General features: G+C 43.4%; 1 protein-coding gene across 5 annotated transcripts in view; it reads left to right on the forward strand.

The window, feature by feature from the left end:
- Positions 1-24,032, forward strand: part of ST18 (ST18 C2H2C-type zinc finger transcription factor) — a 210,537-nt gene that overhangs the window by 147,814 nt on the left and 38,691 nt on the right. For all 5 annotated transcript variants that reach the window (XR_013234132.1, XM_077352426.1, XM_077352429.1 and 2 more), the window contains 6 exons: positions 1,720-2,508; positions 5,070-5,204; positions 7,772-7,862; positions 9,985-10,089; positions 14,264-14,469; positions 16,073-16,284. Coding sequence is in view for 4 of the 5 variants with exons in the window: in XM_077352426.1 (XP_077208541.1) it covers positions 1,720-2,508; positions 5,070-5,204; positions 7,772-7,862; positions 9,985-10,089; positions 14,264-14,469; positions 16,073-16,284 (1,538 nt within the window). In the remaining variant the exon portion in view is untranslated. The remainder of the gene's footprint in view (positions 1-1,719; positions 2,509-5,069; positions 5,205-7,771; positions 7,863-9,984; positions 10,090-14,263; positions 14,470-16,072; positions 16,285-24,032) is intronic.

Raw genomic sequence — 24,032 nt, forward strand, 5'->3', positions numbered from 1 at the left:
TTGGAAGGGGCCATACAGGCCATTTAGTCCAACCCCCTGCTCAACGCAGGATCAGCCCTAACCATCCTAAAGCAACACTTGCTCAGCCTAACTTAACTCACAGGCTTGTTCTGAGAATCAAATTGAGGAGAGAACTGTGTGAGCTGCTTTGGATCCCCATTAGGGAGAAAATGACATAAATTAAGTTAATGAACAAATGTTGTGTAGAATGATTTAATTTTACATTTATAAGGGACAGTGAGGATTTTTCAAAAAGTAGGGTGTACATCCTTATCCACTGTTGTTCCTCTATATATTTCTGAAACAGCCCAGGGGGTGGGATGTGTCCGGCTGTCCAAGTTGGAATAGGGCCAATGAGGGTGCAGCTAGCTTTGTCCTGATTGGCCCTGCCCCTGTGGCTCCCGCCCACCAGCCTTGGACTCTAGCCTCTTTGCTCTCAGACGCCTCAGTGCCTGGAGCCAGCAGCAGGTGAGAGGGCCCTGTCCAAAGGGTCATGGTGGAGGGCTTGCTAACGAGGGCCTCCTGACCTGTTAAGCTGGGCCTGCTCACGAGGGTCTCCCGGCTTGCTGACTGCCTGCTAAGGAGCTCTGTCTCAGCCCTGCTAACAAGCTGCCGAGCCCCCGCCCACCCCACTTGATTTGGCTGTGAGATCTGGCCCAAAGCCACCTTAAGCTGCCTGGCCAGGGGAGGGGAGTGGGGACCCTTTCAGGGCCTGTTCTTAGGAACAGGCTTTGAAGCTAGTATATTTTAAATAAAAGAGTAATGCTTCTAGGAAACAAGTCAGTATATCCCCAATTAACAGCAGGTCATTTTCTAACTTCCCAGCCCGGTCATCTTTGTACCACAGCCCTTCCTTCTTTCCCCTGTGTTGTGTGTACAAAACATCAGGAATGAGAGGATAGTGGACAGCAGCAGAATGGAACTCAGGGTAATGGAGTCTATATAATTATTGCTCAGTATGAAAACTCAGCTTCAGCATAACATGCTAATAGTACCCAGGTACAGTGCAGCCTTATTCTGTATCTTACGGCTGAACAGTACTTTCAAGGACGTCAGCTGTTCCTAGCTCCATGAAGGAACTGATCGCTCTGCCCCATTTTGTTCCACTATCATTACACTATAGCAATCACTCACTTTGTAGATTGAACAATATGCAACAATTTGTGGATGCAACTATTATACTAGCAAGCATTCATGGGCGATGTACCTCCTCCCCCCCTCACCAAGTAATGCTTAACGTAACACACCATTAAATACAAACCTTAAAGATGTGTTGAAGCAAATGTGTGCTTGTTCAAGCATGAACCATACTCATAGTTCACTTCACATCACACTTACTGAAGTGGATCCACTTGGGAGATGAATGTATTACATAGATCTGCTTGGTGTATATTTACATCATCACAGTTATGTTGTTTAACTGAACTCTGAATTAAAAAAAAACAATATTATATTTTATAATGTTATAATATAATAGTGTTCTGTCAATATGATTCTTGATGCAATGTGTTCATAAGAGATCTTGACAAATAGTAATTCTGGTTTCAGATCATTCAGACTAGAGCAGCCTCACTGATATAAATATGGCAAAGTAATAAATAAGTGGATTGCAGGCCCAGGGGAGGGGCAAGAGTGAAGAAGAGCACACAACCATGGTTTTATTGATGTAGCATATGGATGGATGTGTTATTTTTGTGCTTTCTCTATCCCTCCATACAGAAGACAACATAACACCTACCAATAGTAGCCCTGATTTGGATGTGCAAGAAAATGTTCATCAAAAGAAGGATAATTATACTAGTTACCAGAACCTTCTGTCCAAATCTTTAATTGGCTTTGAAAAAATAGAAAAAGATACACCAAATCACCCAGACAATGACAAACTAAAGGACAGTAGCAGCCAGTCCTTAAAAATCAAGAATAACAATGTTGATGAATGCTACATGATTAACTCATCAGCAGGAAACTATAGAATTGGTGTTTCTGATTCACAGTACTGTTCTTCTGAGGATAACGAAAGCAGTTCTGAAATTCTGGACAATGAATGGGATAGTTCCTCCAACTTCTCTGAAGAGACAAGTTTAAAGCTTCCATTAAATAAAGAATGTCTTGTAGGATGTAATCAGCAAGATGTCTTGAAAGCACCGGGAATCAAAAGTGAGGGAACAGATTTTGAGAACTCTGAAATGGTTCGTGATTTAGAAACTGGACTGCAAGAATCACGAGAGTCCCATGTGGAAACATTCAGCAGCAGAATTCTGAATCCATTTCCAGACAGTGAAGAAGATGAGTGCCTGTCAGAAAGCACAGAACTGTCCTTTGACCTTGACAAAACAAAACAAAATTTGAGTTTGTTGGAACAAGCAATTGCCCTGCAGGCAGAGCAGGGTCACATCTTTCATAGCACTTACAAAGAGCTGGACAGGTTCCTCTTGGAGCATCTTACTGGTGAAAGAAGACAAGCCAAAGTAATTGACCTTGGTGGAAGACCAATTTACAATAACAAACGTGAGTTCACTTTCTTTGTTTATAGTAGCTCACACATTGATTTTAACACCTGGTGATAACTTAAATTTCATGTTGTCAGTGTTTTGCATTTTAATAGTTTAGCAATTTGAATACTTTAGTGTATAGTTTACCTACGAATAATTTGAGGTTTGAATTAGTGATTCTAAAGATCCCATGAAATACTGTGAGGTAAGATTAAGGTAGGGATTCCAGCCTCCAGGTGGGAACTGGATCATTTCCAGACTATGGAGTTCAGTTGCCCTGGAGAAAATGGATCCTTTGGAGTATGGATGAGCTCTGTGTTTCCCCAAGCTCCATTCCCAAATCTCCAGGTGTCTTCCAACATGGATCTGGCAACCTTACGCCTCCATCAGGCCTTTGTCAGTGCCACTCTTCTCTAAACAGTTAGGGTGTTTAGACTCAAATGACTTTGTTGGGTGCAGCATTGCATCCCATGCCCCCAGTAGAGAGATTGGGCCTTTGCATATTTGCTAACTGTGCTCCTTTTCTTGTAAGAGGCCTCATTCTTCTGTCATGGTTCAATTTATTTTATTTATTATTGTATTTCTTACCCGCCACTATTGGCAAGCCATCTCACGATGGGTTACAACAATAAAACCCCACAATAAAACAGGAAAAATTCCAAGATTAAAACCCACTCTAACCCAGTGGTAAACAAAAACCCACCACCACCTGCTCAACGGGTAGAAGGAAATAATAGCTTTCTTTTCTGATATTAGTAGATGCAAGGGCAATATTCTCTTAGCTTCTATTGGAAATTAGCAAGGCATTTCACATTGCCATGAGTTACAGTGATATAAACAGGTGTGGTGATATAGAAAGGTTTTGATCCAGCCAGTTTTTCACTCAATCGCACATAATTTCCTCCTTATTACAGTCCCAGTACCATATGGCTTTTGTCCATACAGGTCCCATAGTCCCCTACACAGCTTTTTTGGTGGTCAAAGAGGACCTCATTCTCCCTGTTTCATCAATGAAAAAGCTGGTTGGATCCAGCCACTGATGTGTGGGCAGCTGCTTTTTGTTGAAAAAATCAATGGGTCTTTATCTCACCCTGCCCCCAAATAATGAAACCATTAGGTGGTTAGCAGATATGAAAACAGCAAGAGGAAAAAGCTGAAGCTGCTTCTCCCTGCCTTCTTTAGTCTCAAAATAATTATCTGGGATACCTCTGGAATGCCCAGAACTCTCATTGCGTGTGTTGTTACTTAACAAAAGGACTTTGTAATGTCTAGATGAAGCCTTAACTCTGGACTTCTAGATGCAGGAACATGAATAACTAGAGAGACCCAAAAGGCTGTAGTGAGAGGCTGGAGGTGAATTGTCTCCACTCAGCTCAGTCATGTCTCATTGCGGGAGTCATCTACTAGGGCAGAGGCTGTGGAGCTATGTAGGATGGATGAGAGATTATGGAGAAATCTTGGACACCTTTTAAAATGCCACATAGCAGAATTCTTGTGGCTTTACCCCTCTGAAGAAAAAACTGATTATTGTTATGTATGCATCTAGTCCATCTGCGAGCCTCTTTGGCACAAAGTGGTAAGGCAGCTGTCTGAAAGCTTTGCCCATGAGGCTGGGAGTTCAATCCCAGCAGCCGGCTCAAGGTTGACTCAGCCTTCCATCCTTCCGAGGTTGGTAAAATGAGTACCCAGCTTGCTTGGGGGTAAACGGTAACGACTGGGGAAGGCACTGGCAAACCACCCCGTATTGAGTCTGCCATGAAAACACTAGAGGGTGTCACCCCAAGAGTCAGACATGACCCGGTGCTTGCACAGGGAATACCTTTACCTTTACCTAGGTAACTCAGCAACAAGATCTCTGTGTAGTGTTTCACGTCACTGCCCTATTCCTCCTTAACCCGTTTAGTAAAAGTCACTGTGCATGTTCAAACTGTGACTATAACCAATACAGCCAGGACTACTGTGAAATTAAATGTTCTGTTGTGAAATTAAACTTTTTACCATGGTTAAAATTTAAAAGATGAAAATATATGATCTGTTTGCTGGTATATCTTTCTTTAGATATTCAGTAGTGAACAACCTAGGATAGAAGAAATTAATGCAAAGTACCACAGACTGAAAAGAGATGTCAGGAATGTGCAAGAGGGTGGGGTCCTTAGGTGAAGTTTGTGTGAGAACAGGGGATTCTCACATACACAAGTGTGTTCCTGTTTTCTTGTGTGAAATGTTAGTGAAAAAGTTATCCCTTAACTACCACTGTGTGTTTTTATAGCTATCCTGGCACAGAAACTCTCTGCATGGCGTCTCCAACAAAATACCCTTGTAATAGAAATATTACAGCAGAGACATTTGTCTATTTTACAGGCATTGCATACCATTCTGTGTTTTTGGCTGGTCATTTGCTCCTAATCCACATTCCCAAATGTGCCACTAAAATTCTAAAGATTCCCAGCATTTCAACTAACTCTAAAACAGACCCAAAGCCGCATCTATTATTCCTTCATCCTATGTCATAAAACTAGTTGGCATGGTTTAATACAATGTTCAGCCAGTGTCTTCATTTTATTTTCTCCCCTGCAGAGTTGCCTAGGCCTGAAAAGAGGGAGACCAAATGTCCCATCCCAGGATGTGATGGCACAGGACATGTAACTGGATTATATCCACACCATCGTAGTCTTTCTGGTTGTCCACATAAAGTTAGAGTGCCACTGGAGAGTAAGCATCTTTTCCTGAGTACAGAAATGCACATTGTGTCAAAATTCCATGAGCTGGATGCAGTGATTGGTCAGCAGAAGGCACTAAGGTTTTGGATCTTTTTCATAGTGCCCCTGTCAGTGCCTTCTGACTCCCGGAAGTTTTATTCCCAGGACTGCAGGATCCAAATGGTCTAATAGGGATGTGGATTCTACAGTCGGTAAGGGGGGGATTATCAAAAGGACAAGCAATTGTTTATGTGTCCATTCCTCAGCAAGTTTTTCAAGGAGTCAAACCAATCTTCTTGAGTTGTTCACCTCCTTTGCTTCCTACGTCAGCTCTGCCGCTGGAGGAGGAGAGAAAACTTTAATCTGCTTCCCTCCCCCACTACAGCCTCCCTACCTGCATCTATTATGTTTATTATTAAATTCTAGCAGTCAAGCTGTGGCATCCAGGAATGCAACGGGCGCTAGTGGTGTGTGCAATTAGAGGGGTCAGGCGGCGGCTGACGTACCTGAGTTGGTGGCTGCACTGCGGTTGAGCAGGGTGCAGTGGTGGCAGGAGTGGGACATCACTGGAGGTGTTTGGGGCAGTGAATACCATCAGAGGCCGCAGGCTTGCTGACGGTCGGGGCGGCATGGCTGGTGGTGGTCAGGTCGAGCCGCAGTGAAGCCACAGAGCCGCATGAGTGTCCTCTTTGGCAACCAGGAAGCATCTGGTGGTGAGGCTGCATGAGCGCCTCACGGCCAGCTTTTGGAGGCGGGTGCTCCAGGGGCCAGCCCAATCAAGGCATGCCTGGATTGGCCCCTGCAGGCAGAATCATAGGCTAGATACCTAGAAGTGTCCTGGACAGTGCTCTGCCTAGCCTGGCTATTCACAAATATTAGAGCCAGCTTATGGTTAAGATGGTGGATTGTGTCAATAAGGTCAATTAAAGTAAAATATAATAATAAAATATAACAATTACATTAAATACATTAAAATCTAAAGTCCAGTTGTCAATCTAATAACAAGAACAACAACTTTATTTTTAGACTTCACCCATCCCAGTTGGCCCAGGGCAGGTAACAGTATTCTCTTACTAGGAATGACAGAGAAGTTCAGAGGATGTTCCCAGCCGTATCTTGAGGTATAATAAGGTTTCAGTGGGGAGGCCAGCATAATTCAGATGTTACTTATTTTGGGTCTCAACCATAGGCCTGGTGGAACAACTGTTTACAAGCCCTGCAGAACTGTTCACGGTCCCAGATGGCTGTGATCTCATTTGGAAGAGTGTTTCACCAGGCTTGGGCTGAAAAGCTTCTGGCCCTGATTGAGGCCAATCTAATCTTCTTGGGCCAGTGATCCTGAACATGCTTTGCTCACTAGATCTTAAAACCGTCTGGTGGGTGTATTCCACAGCAGTTATATGACTATAGGGGGGAGGAAACTTTCTTCAAGTTGGAAATTGCTCTTGGTGGAATTGCTCTTGGTGGAAGGGAAAGATCCATGATCCTTGCATGCGTAGAATGGTGGATTCAGTCTTGTGTGGTTTCACTAAGATAGCTGGTACTACTGCACCCCATTTCTTTCTTTGGAACTCTCAATAGTATGGCTACATTGCTGTGTGAATTAATGTCTTTTGGTTGAGGCGAACAAGTACCCTATTACATGATATCCTGCAGAAAAATTTATTTGCCTTAGAGGCCCCAATGTTTCTTAGTAGTGGTAGTAATATATTCTCTAATAACTAGTATCAAGCAGCACTCTTCAAAACACAAATATTTCATTTGTCACAACTATCAGGTGGTAAGTTACACATACTGAGAACAAAAGTTCTTTGATGTCCAAGAAACTTACTGCCAAGAAAATATGTTCTAAATCCAGATATTTCAACTAACTTGGTTGTATGTCACAGCCTGCTTATATAAAGGTTTCCATCAACATTCTTACCTGTGATAGTTTATTCCACTGTGAAGTCCTTCCTTTCGATATATATAGACATACTTAGGTGAGCAACAGTGATTTACTCCCCACCACATTTGCAACAAAGATGGAAAATTGTAGTTTACTCCTGAAATTACTGCTAAAGTAACTTCTTGCTATGGGAATAGTTGTGCACAACTATCCTCCAGGGACAAAAACTTGGCAGAGAACCAGAAACACAGGCAAGCTCAAAGGTTATCTCCCCTCCCCCATAACCTCTTTGCATTAAAAAAAACCCCTCTTAATCTTGATTATGTGAATGAACATATTTGCTAACAACAACAATAAAAGCTCTTTCAAACCAGGAAATGTGTGTGTGTTGTGTGCCATCAAGTGGTTTCTGACTAATGGCAAACCTATGAATTAATGATCTCCAGAACATTGTATCACTGATAGTATTTCTTTGGTCATCTTGCAAACTGAAGGCCATGGCTTCTTTTATTGAGTTAATCCATCTCATGTTGGTCTTCTTGTTTTCCTACTGCCTTCATCCTTTTCTAGCATCATTGTCTTTTCCATTGAGTTTTGTCTTCTCATGGTGTAACCGAAAGTACAATAGCCTCAGTTTAGCTGCTGCATTTTGAGTACGTATTTATACTAACCTTTTCTTCTTGTTTATTTAGTCCTTGCCATGCACGAAAATGTTCTGAAGTGTCCCACTCCTGGGTGCACAGGAAGAGGACATGTCAACAGCAACCGCAATACTCATAGAAGGTAATCCTATGTACGCTGGTCTAGCTTATTTTTAAAATTAAGAATTTCCTTTTATCCACTCAGTACTAAATGTAAAACAATGGTAGCATATAACAGCCACCCCCAAGGAAACCTTCTTTCCATACAAACACATGGGATATGCCATTCAACAAGAATTCGTTCATTCAGGATATTATCCCTCTACCTGCTGACCAATATAAAAGAGGTGAGCATATGATTTTTCTCATTGAAACATAGAAGTGCTTACACTGAACATTTGTCTATCAATTCAGTTTTCATTTTGCTTCACCTTAACTGTAGGTGCAGTAATAGGGGTGCACCTGGCAAAGGATCACTGAATCAGTCATAATTTGGGTCTATTAGTATCAAAGGTCCATAAAGGTAATTATCTTATCATTTATAAGATAATTACCTTTATGGACCTTTGATACTAATAGACTAATAGACCCAAATTATATGGCTTAAAATATAAAATATAAGGTATCTTTAACTGCTCCTACTGAGCAGATTAAATAAAGCAGTAAGGGCTACCAGGGAGGAGTTAGGGTGGGCCCTGTCTGGGACAAAAACTTGGAGGGCCCAATCTGATTGGGCCCTCCGAGTCTCCATCCAGGGCCAACCACTGTGTGGCTCCCCATAGGCTGCTTGACCCGGGCTCACCTGGCCGGAGACTCACTGTGCAGACAAAGCAGCCAGCCCGCATGGTAAGTCCTCCGGCTGGGTCTCCTCCAGGTCCCTTACTGCTGGGGGGGCACTTTGGTAGGCGGGGGCCTTCTCCTGGGCAAAGGAACAGGCTCACCGTGTTGCAGACGTGGATAGCCTGTTCCTCGGGCCATGAGAAGGCCCGAGGTTGTGGGCGGGTGGGTGGCCGCCACCATTCTCCCGGCCCCAGGAACAGCCTCACCACATCGCAGATGTGGCAAGGCTGCTTCCGGAGTTGGGAGAAGGCCCCGGGTCGCTGCCGGGTGGGTGGCAGCCTTATCTCGGCCCCGGCAACAGCCTCGCTGCGTCCCTGGGGTCGGGAGAAGGCTCTGGGTCGATGTCGGGTGGGTGGGCGCTGGCCTTCTCCCGCCCCCGGGAACAGCCTCGCCGCGTCTGTGATGCGCCGAGGCGGTTCCCGCAACCAGGAGAATGCCCCAGGTCGCAGGAGGGTTGCCGTGCTGTCGCAGCACCTGGGAAGCCTTCGCCCTGCGAAGGCTTCCCCGGGGATGGGGACCTAGCACCCATTTTATTTCATTATAAAATGGGCTTTAATTCTAGTATAAAATATAAGAATAAAGTAGTGAGTTGAAGACTTTGTTTGTATCCCTGGAAAAAAAACAATTCAGAAATTTACTGAGGAAGTAAAATACAAAAATGAGGTTTTATACCTAGGAATAATAATAATAATAATAATAATAATAATAATACTAATAATAATAATAATAATAATAATAATAATAATAATAATAATAATAATTCGATTTGTATGTCCACCGCTCTCGGAGACCGGCTCGCAGTGGTTTACAATAAGTCACTACAAATCAATACATTAAGACCATTAAAATTCCCTATTAATGCCTCATAAACAATGACTCAGTCATAATGATGGCAATTAATAACTATTCCCACAAAGGCCCACTGGATGAGCAGAAGGGAGCTGATGGATAGTTGGGCATGGGTGGAACAATCTGGGGAACCAGGCCAGTCTAATACTGGACTCCACCCCCCCCCCCCCCGTGGAGAGGGGCCTGATCTTAGCCCCTGGGCCACCCCCCGGCCTCAGACATATGCCTGGGAGAAGAGCTCCATTTTGCAGACCCTGCGGAACTCAGAGAGCTCCAACAGGGCCTGCAGCTCTTCAAGGAGCTCATTCCACCAGGTTAGGGTCCAGGACCGAAAAGGCCCTGGCCCTTGTCGAGGCCAGGCATGCCTCCCGGGGTCCTGGGATCATCAGCAGATTCTTACCCGCAGAGGCAAGTGCCCTGTGGGAGGCATAAGGAGGTAGGCGGTCCCTCAAGTATGCAGGACCCAAGTCGTGTATAGCCGCGTATATATGAAAGAAAACAGTCCTTGTAATTTAATGGGAATAAATCTATGTTTACATTATCAGTTAATGATGTGTGGCATCTTTTTTAAACAGTCTTTCTGGTTGCCCAATTGCTGCAGCTGAAAAAATGGCAATGTCTCAGGAAAAAAATCAGCTTGACTCTCCTAAAACAGGGCAGTGCCATGATCCAGTTCACAGGTAAGAAAGAGCATGCATAGGTTAGTGAAAATGAATTTGTAACTAATGTTTGCAAAACCCTGAAATATTCACTCATGCAGAGTGAACTTTACAAAAACAAGATAATTTATTCCATAATGTCCTGCACAAGACTGAGATGGCTCAGACATTTTCTAAAATCAGTATCGCGGTCACTGAGTAAATAGACTGTTGTGCCAACTACTGTTTGAATGTTTTTTCAGTATGTGCTGCTGACTTTATAATTCCACATGGAATGAATTACAAACTGGCTTTGTGTATCAGCTGTCATGAGTATGGCAGGCTGTTTTGCATACTAGTAGAAGAAGGGTGGAACTACTCATTTGTTTTTGTGGCAGTGGCTCCACATAATCAGCTACAGACTTTTTAGATATTACATCCACCCTATGGTTGCCAGTCCCCCCCCCCCAGCCATGAGCAGGAGAAGGGGATGGGAGGGTTGCCAGATCCGGGTTGGGAAATTCCTATATATTTGGGGGTGAAGCTTGGGAAGGAACCTGCGTATCTGGGGTTAGGAGCCCGTCACACACACACACACACCAAAGTGCCCAGCAGGCCCATAGTGTCCTGGCAACTCACAGGGGTGACATCTATTCCCTGGGGCATGAGCCCCAAGCAGGGGAGATGAAAATAGTGCCAAACTGCAATCTTCAGTGCAAGTGTGGTGGCCTTCATGGCCCTTTCCATGTCCAGTTCACAAGCTGACAAGAGGGTGGAGTGGTGCTAATGAAGAAAGCCCACTGGCCCATCCAACTGCATGGCAGTCCACTTCCCTAACCTTTGGGAGACTGAGGCAGTGGGAAGAGCTACACTGCAGACCTGGGGGTAGGGAGAATTCCAGTGGAAGGGCTCCAATGGATGACCAGGCTTGCCCATGTTCAATGCCCCAGGAAGCTCTTTCTCTTCCTCAGGGCACTTTAGGAGCCTGAGGCTGGCCTGACCTCTGTACTTAATGTAAAAGGTAGGATTACGGAGATCTGAGGATGGGCCAGCCTTAATCTCTTGCAGTAAGGGAAGAGAACTGGCAGGGGTGAGAAGGCTTTGGGTGCAATTGAATCCCCCTCCTCTAAAGAAATGGAGACATTCTCAAAGTCCCAAAGAAAGGATGCTGGAATGCACAGCAGCCTTGGATTCAAGTTCCTAAGAGTCAGAACTTGACAGGATACTGGGAACATCATGGATAAACCTCCACTGTAGATTTTCCCCTCACACCACACACAACCCTCCCCTCCTCCCAGCCAGAAGGATGCAAAGGCTAAAAAATTCTGCCTCTGCACCACACCAGACTGACTGCAGGGTGGGAACTAATCCTTTTAAGCACCAAACAGATTCTGCTCTCCTTCTTTCCAAACTGAGTTTACAGGCAAGCAAGGCAAACTTGCTCCTTCAGTGACTCTGGCAAAAAAAGGTGGGAAATAGCTGACTGGTTGGATAGTGCCCAACCCACTCAATAGTTTTGTGCCTTCCCTTTTCAAAATGGGAGGGGGGGCACCACAAAAGGCTCCCAGTGAGCGTAGGCACCAGTCTTTCCATAGCTGGCACAAGCTTTGCTTTTGGGAGATCTGTATAAGTTTGTTTCATGAGGATTTGTTCTAAACTTCTTCAAAAAGAACTGGCCTGTGTGTAGGAGAGAGTGCAGTACAGCCCACTTTTTCAGGAGCAGAGCTCTCCCTGTTTCAGTGGGTTATATCTAAACTATTTTCTAATCTTAATTCCTTCAAATAATGTTTTCAATTTCTCTTTATTATGAAGGGAAATCCTACACACAGTTCAGTTGCTTCTGTCATACAGAAATCAATATAGTGAAGCACTGATACTGTGAACATTGTTGCTACCTCTGTCAGATTACCCCCCCCCCTCACAAGCACACACACAGGGTGATCCTCTGAGACATCTTCAGCAGCATTCATTTGTTGATTATAGCACGGCTGGGAACTTACTGAGGCTGTGTGTTGACGCGGTGTGAGGGCGTCTGCAGGAGAGGTGAGGTGGTGTGCGCACAGGCACGCTTATGAGTCCAGCAGCAGCGTGCTGCCATGGCTCAGCAGGAGGTGGGGCCAAGCGGGCCTTTTTAAGGTGCCACACGCCTGGCCTTCAGTGGACAGCTTCCTTTCTTCCCACCCTGTTACGATGGTTGAGTTGGCTTGCATTGAATTTCTTGTCTGCGGGGGTTTTGCCATGAGAAAGAGCCTGTTGGCAGGGGGCCCTGTCTGTGTGCATGAGCCCCTGGAGGTTTGGTGCGACCTCCTAAGAGGTCGCACAGCAACGGAGAAGCCACCCGGCTGGGTAGGCTTAAAACAGACCCATTGACTGGGGGATCTGGAGGTAGCCAACTCAGGTTGGCGCCCTTTGGCTCCTCCACAAGAAGGTCTCCTCCCTGGTAGAGCAGGCTTCTGAGAGGCAGGGGGATCTGAGTTACCGGCTGGGTACATGTAGGAGCTCCAGGGCACCTCTCAGAGCCTGGGGTTGGGATCCAGTCAGTTGACTCGCAGGTAAGGCTCTCTTCTCGTTGGTGCCAACCTCGTTATGTGTTAAATAAAGCTGTGACCATTTAAAAATAGCCAGAAAATCTGTGTTGCACCTCATTTGCAGCCAAAATACCCCACTGCAAGTCAACTGCATTGACGTAATCATTGTCATTGTCTGCGGGAATTTCAGGCAAAAGAAAAGGGTCTTTCTTCAGATATTTTTAGTCTTGGGGTCACTGCCATAGAGCATTTCCCCATGTGAAACCATTAGCTATCACTGCAAAGTCATGAAGGAAGGAAAAGCAATTCCAGCCTTTCCTTGTAAAAACCAGAAGGCAGTGGCAGAGACAAGGGGGCATTGTAGCCAACACCATGCAAGTGTGCAGGGGCTGGCAGATTGGAAGCGGCCATTGAGGTGAGTAGCCCCAAATGCATCCCACAGATAGCCAGACAAGTAGGTTCTTACAGAGTGCTCTCACTGAATTCCTCCCCTCTCCTTCACTGTTGCTTCCAAGGGCAAGAACTCCCATTCTCTACAATTGCTTCGCTTTGACTAATTATGCCCCACTAGATAGCCTGGTTCTTCCTAAATGCATGGGCCTGGCCTGTCCTAGCCTCTGATGGTGGCCGCAGCAAAAAAAAAGGAATGTTGAAAAATCAGTGTTCCCTTGTTGTGGGCCATCAGAGGCCCTAACATGAGACAGGGCCAGGAGGGAGCTGGGCTGGTGGCAACATCATGCATAAGCTGGGATTCACCCCGCTGCAATGCTGCTGCCAGCTTGGCATTTTCCACCCCATGCATAATTGGTCAGTGGCAGCTGACAGCTCATTATGGTGCAGTTCTTCCCTTAACAAATGAGACAGAACTCAAGTGTGTCGGCCACTTTTGGATCTTCATGGTTGCCACTCTTTGGCTGGATGAATGACTTCATGACAGCTAAGAGGTTGATTTCTTCACCTCCTTAGATGGTGTCAATATGGCTGCTGAATGGCCTTGAGCTGTTTATAACTGTCAGTGCTGCTAGGGCTGCTGCTGTTTTTCTGAATCATAGGCTCAACATGCCAACCAAGTAAAAAAGTAAGCCAGCTTAGGATGTATGCTTTTGTAGCTGAAGCTCAACACTGGCAGCCCCATTTCTGATTTGATCCATAGGGAGTTTGCTCCTCATTGAGGAAATTAAAGAACATTGCATTTTAGTGTTTCTGGGTCTGTTCCTTCCTGTTAGTCTTTCCTGAGTTTTAGGCTCTGAATATGGTTTAGACTCAAACTAGAGGATGCTGAAAGATCTATGAACTGATTTCCAGAGATTTTGTATTCCTAAATCACATCTATGCCCTTCCCCAGCACAGAGCAGGCCATGGATGCTGGGGGAGTTTATTTCTGGCTGTTTTCCCAGCTGCAAATGTTTGTTTTGGTGAGGAGATGCACCAAGTTTCCTGCATACTTTCCTCCAAGGGAGAAGAGGAGTATTTAAAGTTGTGGAAGTGGCACGAGATGGAAAAGTTAGCCCCACAAATACACCCTCAGCCCTCCTCTTGATCCAGAACTGTCCCAGCTGCTATTTAGCAATAACAAACAAAAAGTGTTCTAGGGATCCATTCCAGCATCACACAGGTACTGAGGTGCTCCACCTCAGAAGAGTGAAGCTAGTGGTCTCATTGTTTTGTCTTCTTCTTTGTCTCTGCAGGACAAACTTAATGAAGCAGCTTGAGTTCTCTCAGTACAGCTGCAGATCTGGCCAACCCAGTCCTTCCCCCAGAGCCACTCTTACGAGAGAGAAAGAGAAGTGCGGGAAAGTGCCATTTGACTATGCCAGCTTTGATGCCCAAGTCTTTGGCAAACACACAATGGTGCCAACCGTTCAAGGACAAAAAACCACACAATTCCTTGAGTGTAAGTGAAAGAAAGGAGCAATTCAGTGTCATTTTCCCCTTGTGTTACATCTCTTGATGGTTAAAAAAAATGATCAGCCCAACTAAAACATACTAATTGACCATAAGATAATAATGCATCTTAGTTATCCTCCTTCTCCAAGTAATCTGTGGTTCCATTCTGAGTGACCATTTGAGGCAACAGTATATATGTTGCTGGGGCCAGAAGATAAATGGTGTCTTTGTGCAAGTTTAGAGTACTGAGTTTAAGATTTCTCATGTATATGGATACGCTCACACATGAAAATATACACAGGTGATCTGTAATGGAACTTTGTTCTTTTTTTTTAAACTTCCTAAGGCAGCTCTATGACAAAAGAGAGAACAAGGATTTGCCATATTCTCCCTGTGCAAATTATGTGGTTCTTGTATGCAAAAAAAGCTCACAAAAATCAGGATGCTTTGTGAAATGATTTAATTCTGTTAGGCTGATGATCCATCAGGAAGGCTTCCATCCTGGAAGGCTCATTAGTTTGCAAGGTACTGCTCGGTATTGCCCTTGGCATCTGGGAACATTTTGTAACATGGGATAAAGCACCACAGTGCCAGGACAGAAGTGTTGCTATTATCTTTGTGGTACAGCCCTGTGCCATTACTACCCCATGCTTCACGGCTGCAAGAAACTTTCCTTCACATGATCCTGAATTCAGTGAATGTAAATCCGTGTAGTGGTGCTATTAGGTATGCAAGCTTAGAATGGGAATGTGCTGCCACTGTTCATGGAATATTTTTATTCAGCTGTTCTTGTAAAATGCTTATTGTTGTTGTTTTGCACTTTGTATCCAAACTAGCATTTTTCTTTTGAATGAAAATTTCAAGAGACATTTTGAAAGTGGAATATATTGTCCAAGGGGGACTGGGGAGGAAAATTCAGAATCATAATAATGAACGTATGAACTTTGGTAGCTTAAATAAAAAATGGAAGGCTAGGAAGAAATTACTAAAGCAAAAAGATCTATAACAAAGGTTGGCAGAAATGCAGAAAAACAACCTTTTGATGAGTTTTAACATCAGAGTTCATGAACTACTATTTTTGCACTCTGCCTTAAATAATATTTCTACAAACAACAATTACCTATAACTCATTGAGCTGACTATATTAGCTTCTTTGCTCTTTTTAAAATAGCCCTTATGCAATTGTTTATATTAATTTTCTTAGTAAATATAAATTTTTTTCACATGCTTATAATAGACTTAAAAAAATTAACTGCTCAGAGTCAGATTTATTTACTGCAAAGAATAAAAGCATTACGTATAAGGAAGTTTCTGTGTAAGGTTCCTGTGACATAGTGAAGAAAACATCCATAATTTTGTCTTCAACTGAAAATGTACCACTGACAATGGAAGTTAGTACCTGACTGGTTTGTAGAATGGCTGTCAGATTCCAACAGTGTCAATGGCAAAATGCTCTCGTTTTCTTCATTATTAAGCTTTTAAATACTAGTCAAAAACAGGCTTTCTTCAGTTTATTTTTCACTTGTATGGAATTATGACTATGTAAACCCACTATGTTACTAGAGAGATGGTTGCATACAAACTATTCTAATCAAATATCTTTTCAACAGCAAAGCATTTTTCAAATCTGGGGAAATTGTCTAATCGGCTGCCTAGTGCTAGCGCCCACACACAGACCCCTTGCCATGCCAACTCTTATGGCTACGGTCAATGTAGTGAAGACACCCACATAGCAGCAGCTGCTGCAATCCTGAACCTCTCCACCCACTGCAGGGAAGCAGCAGAGATCCTCTCCAACAAACCACAGAGTCTGTCTGCCAAGGTAGGCTAGTCCAAGAACCTGGAGGGTGTGCTAGCTACTGAACTGTGTGAATAAACTGTCTTTCATGTGAGCGATTGCATTCACTTCTTTCCCTCCCTCCCCCACCTTAAAAGAGCAACTCCTTTCTGCATGTGTTTTAGAAGAGGCAGGAATAAATTTGGAGGTAAAGAACCAAGAGAACGTTGTGCGGACAGCCCCTATAACTGGCATGGAAGTATGGGGGAGAGGGCAGAGGGGGAAAACCCAAAGTGGAATACAATCTGTACAAAAAGGTAACTTTTTGCATAGTGCCAAGGCGACTATAAATTACCATTTATGGTACTGGTACAGTGAATTGATATGACATCTCACAGATCCAAATACTGAGATTTCTGTTGTTAATGAGTCCTGCTTATTATCATGGAGTTGATGGTTACAGCATGCGATCTGTGAAGAGAGATGATTTGCGTACCTGGCACTTTATCTTGTTGTCTGCTCCCAATTTGCCAGCAAACCTGTTTGATTAAGAATTGCAAAAAGTGCCTTCTTATCACAAAATCTGGCTTCGTAGGATGGGATGTAAAATACCTCTGGCCATACTGCTTTGCAGAGAGATTGTGACCAGTATAGTTACTACTGGGTATTACTTCTACTGGTGCCAGAACTCCAGCAGACAAGAGAATATGGTGGTATTCTAGTTTCCTGCAAAGTTGTTGGGGGCAACAACTCTCCTACAACCACATTATTTATTTATTTCCTCCTCCTAATCCTGGCTGAAGGCAGGTTCCTTCAGTGGGACTCCTGTTCTATTTAACTGTCTGCCATTCTTGATAGAAAATCTCTACTTTGTATCACCTGTGAAAAATCAAATTGTATATTCCAAGTATGTATTCAGCAAAGCAGAATCTTCTTCTTTGCCTTTTGGAACTGCTGCTGCAAAAGCCAGGTTCTTGAAGCCAAAGATGGCAACAGCCTGGAATCCCTGGCCTAGCAATCCACAGAACTCCTTTTAAAGGATCATGGATTTCCTGCCGGTTTTCTGTGGGTCCACAGCTTTATTCCTGACATTGGCCAGAGAAATTTTCTAGTGCTGGGCTATGGCAGAGGGTTTTTTTCCCCTCCTAGCATCGAAAAGGAAGCTGATGCCAAGGGCTGTATTAAATTGCTTCCCCTACCTTTGGCTGACCTTAGAAACAGACCTTTCTTGCCAAAGAAAGGCAATAAAGGGACCACACATAAGATTTTTTCAGCTGTACACCTGTTTTGTGTTTGCCAAATAATGGAAGGCAGTCATAAGCACTCACAGTGGCATTTGGGGCATCTAGTGGGAGGTAGGGGTGAGTTACATCCTGAAATAATTTTTTTTCAAAAAAATACTCTTCATGCCTCATTCTCTGCCAGGCTTCACTTTTGCCAAACTTCCAGCAGAGCCTGATGACAACCCAGCAGTACAGAATATCTGACAGAAGAATTAGAATTAGTGTCTGGCCAGAGCCAAGGCAAGCAAGGCTCAAAGAGATGGAGTAGCCAAAATCACACATATTCTTTTTATTTGAATTGGGCAGGAATCTCTTTTAGAAAATGGGGGTTTAAAACAGGGGGGAAATAAGGCTATATTCTCTGGATATATGTGCCTAAAATAAAACAAATTTATCGTGATTTGAAAATGCAGACTAAATCAAATATTATAAATTTGTTTGGTTTTATTTTGAAATAATCATTCCTCTGTGATTCACTTGCTAGCTCCCTACAATGAACATTTTTAGTGGCAAAGATTGGCTTAAATTGGTCTGGGTTTTTTGTTTGTTTTGTTTGTTTGTTTGCTTCTCTTTAATATGGCATTATACAACATATTTATCTGGAATTAGTTTTTCTTCTTCTTTCCTTGCTATGTTATTAGTGTTGCTATTCTTATTTGCTACTACTGTGACTATGGATAAGTTACCATTACTCCTACTGTTACTATTACAGCTACGTGGGAAAATTTATAAATGTTCTCACGTAGTTGGAATGTTCTCTTGGAAACATCTGTGCAGACCTGAAGTACAGCAATGATATGTTCAGTTCCACATATTTCAGTGCTTTTTGTCCAGTAAAAGTTATTGATGGATGAGACCTTAGTTTTTAACAGGGTGAAATAAAAACACAACAAACAAAACCTAGGCTCTACCTCCTGCAGCCCACCCCAACTCTAGTTAAAACAAGTAAACAAAATAATTGGCATTGCTTAATAGGCCTCCCTTTGGCATGCCAAATACTATTTCCTCTCATTTGATGTTATCCATTCTGTTAACCATCATGTAATAAAATATTAGCTGGGTGGTGAGGATGCGATGGATGGAGAAATAATTATAATTATCCTCACCAGCTTTCAAAATTCAACATTGGGGATGAGGGCACAATCTGCTGTTGTCTTTATATAGTCTAGTCTATCGATTGTATTTTTGATTGGGTTCATGCACTTTTGAAGAGGTTATTGGTTCCTTTGTGCTATAGTATAGTATAGTATAAAGAGATTTTGATTACTCTTTCAAACTATAGACTGAAAAGATACCTCAGCTTTGACTAAAATGTATGTTTTTATAAGATTTTTTTTAAAAAATAAATAATATAGGAAAGCTTTCAGAGGGAAAAGAGGAGGGTCCTACATCACCTGTTGAGTGGTTACATTAAATGTGTACATCCCTCCAGAGAAGTGAGCAAGAAATATAAATACCCATAAACAAAAACAATAAATAGCAACATCCATTGAATGAAATAGTTTAGGAAAATGCCCTTTAAAGCCGTACCATACAAAACTGTCAGAAATATAGTTATCAGAAATAATAGTGGCATCAAGCAAAATCAGAAAAATTGTGCATGATTTTGATCTAGCACATGTAAGTATAAACATCTTTTGAGATTAATTGTGATGTTTGGATCCACATTAAGTCAAATTGCAAATATTCAATATTTATTTATACCCAGCCATATGCAAATTACTTCCCCATCATTTATAGCACTGATGTGTTTCAGTGACTGAAGGTGAATTTCTCATGAAACATTTGGAACCCAGGTGTTTTGGGTCACTGAGATTCAGAGAAAGATACATGGAGCAATTGGAAGCAGGACTTCCCAGAATCCAGGGCCCATTCCGCACACATAGGATAATGCACTTTCAATGTGCTTTGGAAGCTGGATTTTCCTGTGCGGAACAGGAAAATCTACTTCTAAAGTGCATTGAAAGTGCATTATCTATTTGTGCAGACTAGGCCCTACTCAAGCCCTTACTCCTATGAAAGCAACCTTAGGACAGAATTAACTGATTATTCCAGAAGAAATGCCAGGGCATCAACAGAAGCTGCTTAATCTGTCCCTCATGTGTAGCCTAATCCAATACCCATTGCAGTAAGTGTTAACAAAATACTGCAGGACCTGATCAGACTGAGAGAATCCACCCTGACTCTAGTTTTTGCTGCAAATTGTATCATCATCTCACAGATTTCCTTTTGCTGTGGCTTATGTTGCTGCTGCCACTCAAAGAGGTAGGCACAGGCAGTGCAGCCTATCTTTATCCTCATCGTTGCGTCTTGCCAGCTATTCTGTTGAATGTTTGGGTGGTTTTTCCCCCACGGTGTTTATACAAAATGGCATATGCATACTGTGCCTTGAAAGAAAACAAAACAGAAAAAATAAAAGGCTTTTGCTTGAAATACATCAAGTTCAAAATATGCTGCTTCTGTTGTTGGGGATAAGTAGGGAAAAAGCATCTATGACAACTCACTAGATCTGAGTACTAGTAATGGTGAAGTTGATGAATAAATCTGTATCTATAAGAAGTAATTATGAAGTATATAGAATTTCAACATGAACTGTTGCTTATGATATTTTTGATAGAATTGTTAAAGATTGTAAAAGGAGAGTGATGAGGATGATCCAGGGCCTGAGGACCAAAGCCCATGAGGAAAGGCTGAGGGATTTGGGAATGTTCAACCTGGGGAAGTTGAAGAGGAGGTTGAGAGGTGACATGATAGTTGTTTTTAAGTATCTGAATGGTTGTTACTTGGAGGAGGGCAGGTAAAGGTTCCTGTTGGCAGCAGAGGACAGGACCCACACCAATGGGCTTAAAATACATGTGGAATGGCACTGGCCAGATATTGGGGGGGGGGCAATAAAGTACTTCAGCAGTGGAATCAGCTGCCTAAGGAGGGATCACAGTGGAATCAGCTGCCTAAAGAACAGACTTGTAATGGATGCTTTAGGCTGATCCTGGATTGAGCAGGGGGTTGGATTAGATGGCCTGTATAGCCCCTTCCAACTCTATAATGATATGAAAACAAGATTAAGTCATACATGCTGAAGCTTAGTACAACACAAAGTGAATCAACACCTTTCAAGTTGTCTGCCATGCAGTATTTGCAATGGGGGGGGGGGGTGTCCTGCAAAACTGCCTATTTCTGTGAAAGCAACTGGGTCTCTCTGCAATGTCCTCTTTAGTGAGTTAATACCATCAATAAAAACAACAACTTGGCAGAATTATGAAGCAAATGACTAGAAATCAGCAGCATCTAGACTTCATCCCTGTAATAGTCTAATAGCCAAATTGCCCATTCTTTGGATATTTTAATTCAGTAAAGGCAGCTGTGAATGGGCAAGAGAGATCTTTCTACAAACTTGAAAAGTCCCCAGGTTTGCAAAGGGGGTGGGGAGTAAAATCTAAAATCTAAAACAAAATAGTATTCTGAAATAGGTTTCCTTTTGGCAATTTGCTGCAATGGCAGCAAAAGATATAGCAATTTTATTTTAGCCTTAATAAAAAGCCATGCTGTAAACATGGGATCCATCCTCCTGTAAGTAAAAAGGGCTATTTCACTATGCTTCTATTTCATTTTTGTATGCATCTGTGAGCTCACTTAAACCCCATCTGTACACTGCTACATATTCACAGCCTGGGTATTTTCCGGTCAGAATTAGGTGTATGATCACCAACCAAATTTCTGTGCCGCTCAAAAGATTCCCTAGCCAATACCTTCATGCTTATGCTGGCAAGCCTATATTGTTCTCACCCAAGCATCTTTTGAGGAGAAGCTAAATAAAGCTGGATTCTCAGCTGTCACATGCATTTCCCAACATGTTTGGATCTGTAATTTTATTTTAGAAGACTTTGACTGTTTTTGTGGAATTTGTTGCTGTCATCTCTGCTTTCTGAGTAGCTAGTATTTTGTCAGTGACAGAGAATCTGCACTATTTACGGGCTCTGCACTATAAAACTACTGCAACCCCATCACATGGCATCTTCTCCTAAGCCATCTGTCACAGAGGTCTGGCATTTTATGTGAATGCTGGTCTAGCAGACTTAACCCAATTCTTTTTTTATTATTATGAAAAATGTCAGCAACTACAATATTTAGCATTTTACTTTACGGTGGCCATTAAACTTGATTACGTGTAGCTCTGTTTCATGGCCATACTTATACATCAACAATGAAGCCAAAAACACACAAGGGTAATCATGGCAACACAGTCAAGTTCAGCTGGCACTGATACAGTTAATATCTTGGATTTTTGTAAGTAAGGTTTACTAATGCTGGTATAAAATGTATTTGATATAATACAGATGGCATAAGATGTTTGGTTACTAAGTTATTATCCAGGATAAGCCATACTGTCAAATTCAGGGCTTAAAACTATCACAGGAGATTAAACTATTTACTAAAAAGGGGCAGAAAGATACAACCAAAGCATCTTAGTATGAGCATATCAGAAGTGTATTTACTTCCCATAAATATAATAAAGCATCTCTCTTTTTAAGCCATGAGATTGAAAACGTGAACTCTTTCATGCAAGAGGAGCAACTACAACAGTTTCTGACTCGCACATAATGGCCTAATTGTTTCCAACTTTTCAAAAGAAATGAAGAAGGCGTTTATGATTTTATGCAGACACATCACTTGGGGAGGGGCTGTGGCTTGGAGGTAAAGTGTCTATTTGGCATTCAGAGGTCCCCTGATTCAGTTCCTTGCATCAGGAAAAAGGATCAAATTGTAGGGTATGTGGAGAATCTCTTCCTAAGATCTGCTGGAAAACTCTGCCAGTCTGAGTAAACGGTGCTGATTTTGATGGACCAGTGATCTGAATCAGCATAAGGCAGCCTTACGTATGTGTTCATCACACAGTCATTATATTAGCCAAATCATATATTTTTTTAAATGTATGTAGGGGAGCAGCCTATTTTTCTCACCAAGATTCAAGGCAGGTTTACATAGCATAAACTAAAAGCAAAGTTCATTTGACCCAGACACTTGTGCTGTGACCTTCCTGGGTTCTGGCCCTCCTCCCCCCTCAAACTTGAGATTCAGTGTGATGAAGTGGTTAAAGAATAGCAGACTTTAATCTCAAAAGCTGGGTTTGTTTCCTGACTCCTCCTCCATGTGCAGCCAGATGGGTTGCCAGCTTTCAAGTGGGGGCTTGGGAACCTTCAGGAAGATGAAAGAAAGAGACAGAGAAAGGAAGAGGGGAGGGAGGGGAGGAGGGGAAGAATTCATCAACTCTGAAGAAAACTGCTTTGGAGGGACACTGGTACTCCTACCCCGCAGCCACATACAACAGTGTCTACTCAGGTCACTACTGACCTCCCATCAAACCACCCATCTTCCAAAGGCCAGGCTAGGAGGTAGTGGGCTGCTGCCTTCCTGCCCCCGGAAGGTTGTGGGGGGGATTCCTCCTTCCCACCCACCCAACATCTCCAAAAGGCTTAGCCTGACCAGGTAGGGAAGGCTATGAGATTGGCTGCCTCCTTCCTGCCCTCCCCCCCCAACATCTCCCAAAGGCTGGGCAAGGCTGGATAGGGGAGGCCATGGGGGCACTGCTCCTTTCCCACACACCCCTCCCCACATCTCCCAAAGGCCAGGGTGCTCAGGGAAGACCATAGGAGATGGGCTGCCTCCTCCCCCCCCCATCTCCATCTCTCAAAGGGCAAGCCAGGCAGGGAAGGTTGTGGGGGGGATTCCTCCTTCCCACCCATCCAACATCTCCAAAAGGCTTAGCCTGACCAGGTAGGGAAGGCTATGGGATTGGCTGCCTCCTTCCTGCCCTTCCCCCCCCCCCAACATCTCCCAAAGGCTGGGCAAGGCTGGATAGGGTAGGCTGTGTGGGGGCTGCCTCCTTCCCACCCTGCATATCTTTCAAAAAGGGCAGCCTGGATAGGTAAGGCTGGGGCTGCCCCATCCCCCACAATTATGCAATGCTAGCTGTGCTGCAAGAGAGCTCCAGTCTAAAAGGTACCACACCATGTTAGCAAGACAGCTCCTGACTGTAGAAGTCTATGAGTCATCACAGAGTGAGGATTGACAGCCTATATTAACTTGAGTCCTGGTTTGTGAAACTGCTCCTTCTGCTGATTGCCTTGGACTGCCTGAATGAACTCTTGACTCACTGGACTGAGTTAAGATATTCAGAGGAGGCAAAAGAAGCAGGTGGCTTTCCTCCCTTGCCTGGGTGAGATGGAAAGTGGTAAGAGGTTAAGGATGGAGCAACTTACCAGCAGCAGGGCCTTTTAGAACAGCTAGCATCTCTTCCATCAGGCAAGCAGCAGGAAGAAGATGACAGATAAGCCTCATGATTTGCCCTCACTGGCAGAGTGCTCTCTCCCTATTGGCAGCACTCCCCAAGGGAGGGCCAATTAGGTAGGGAATGGGTTATCTTCATGCAATTTGAATTGATTGGCCCTCATTGGTAGCGTGCTATTTCCCTATTGGCGGCACACCTCCAGGGAGGGCCAATCAGGTAGG

This window comes from Paroedura picta, chromosome 9 (assembly GCF_049243985.1).
Source record: "Paroedura picta isolate Pp20150507F chromosome 9, Ppicta_v3.0, whole genome shotgun sequence".
In the NCBI taxonomy this organism is placed as follows: Eukaryota; Metazoa; Chordata; class Lepidosauria; order Squamata; family Gekkonidae; genus Paroedura; species Paroedura picta.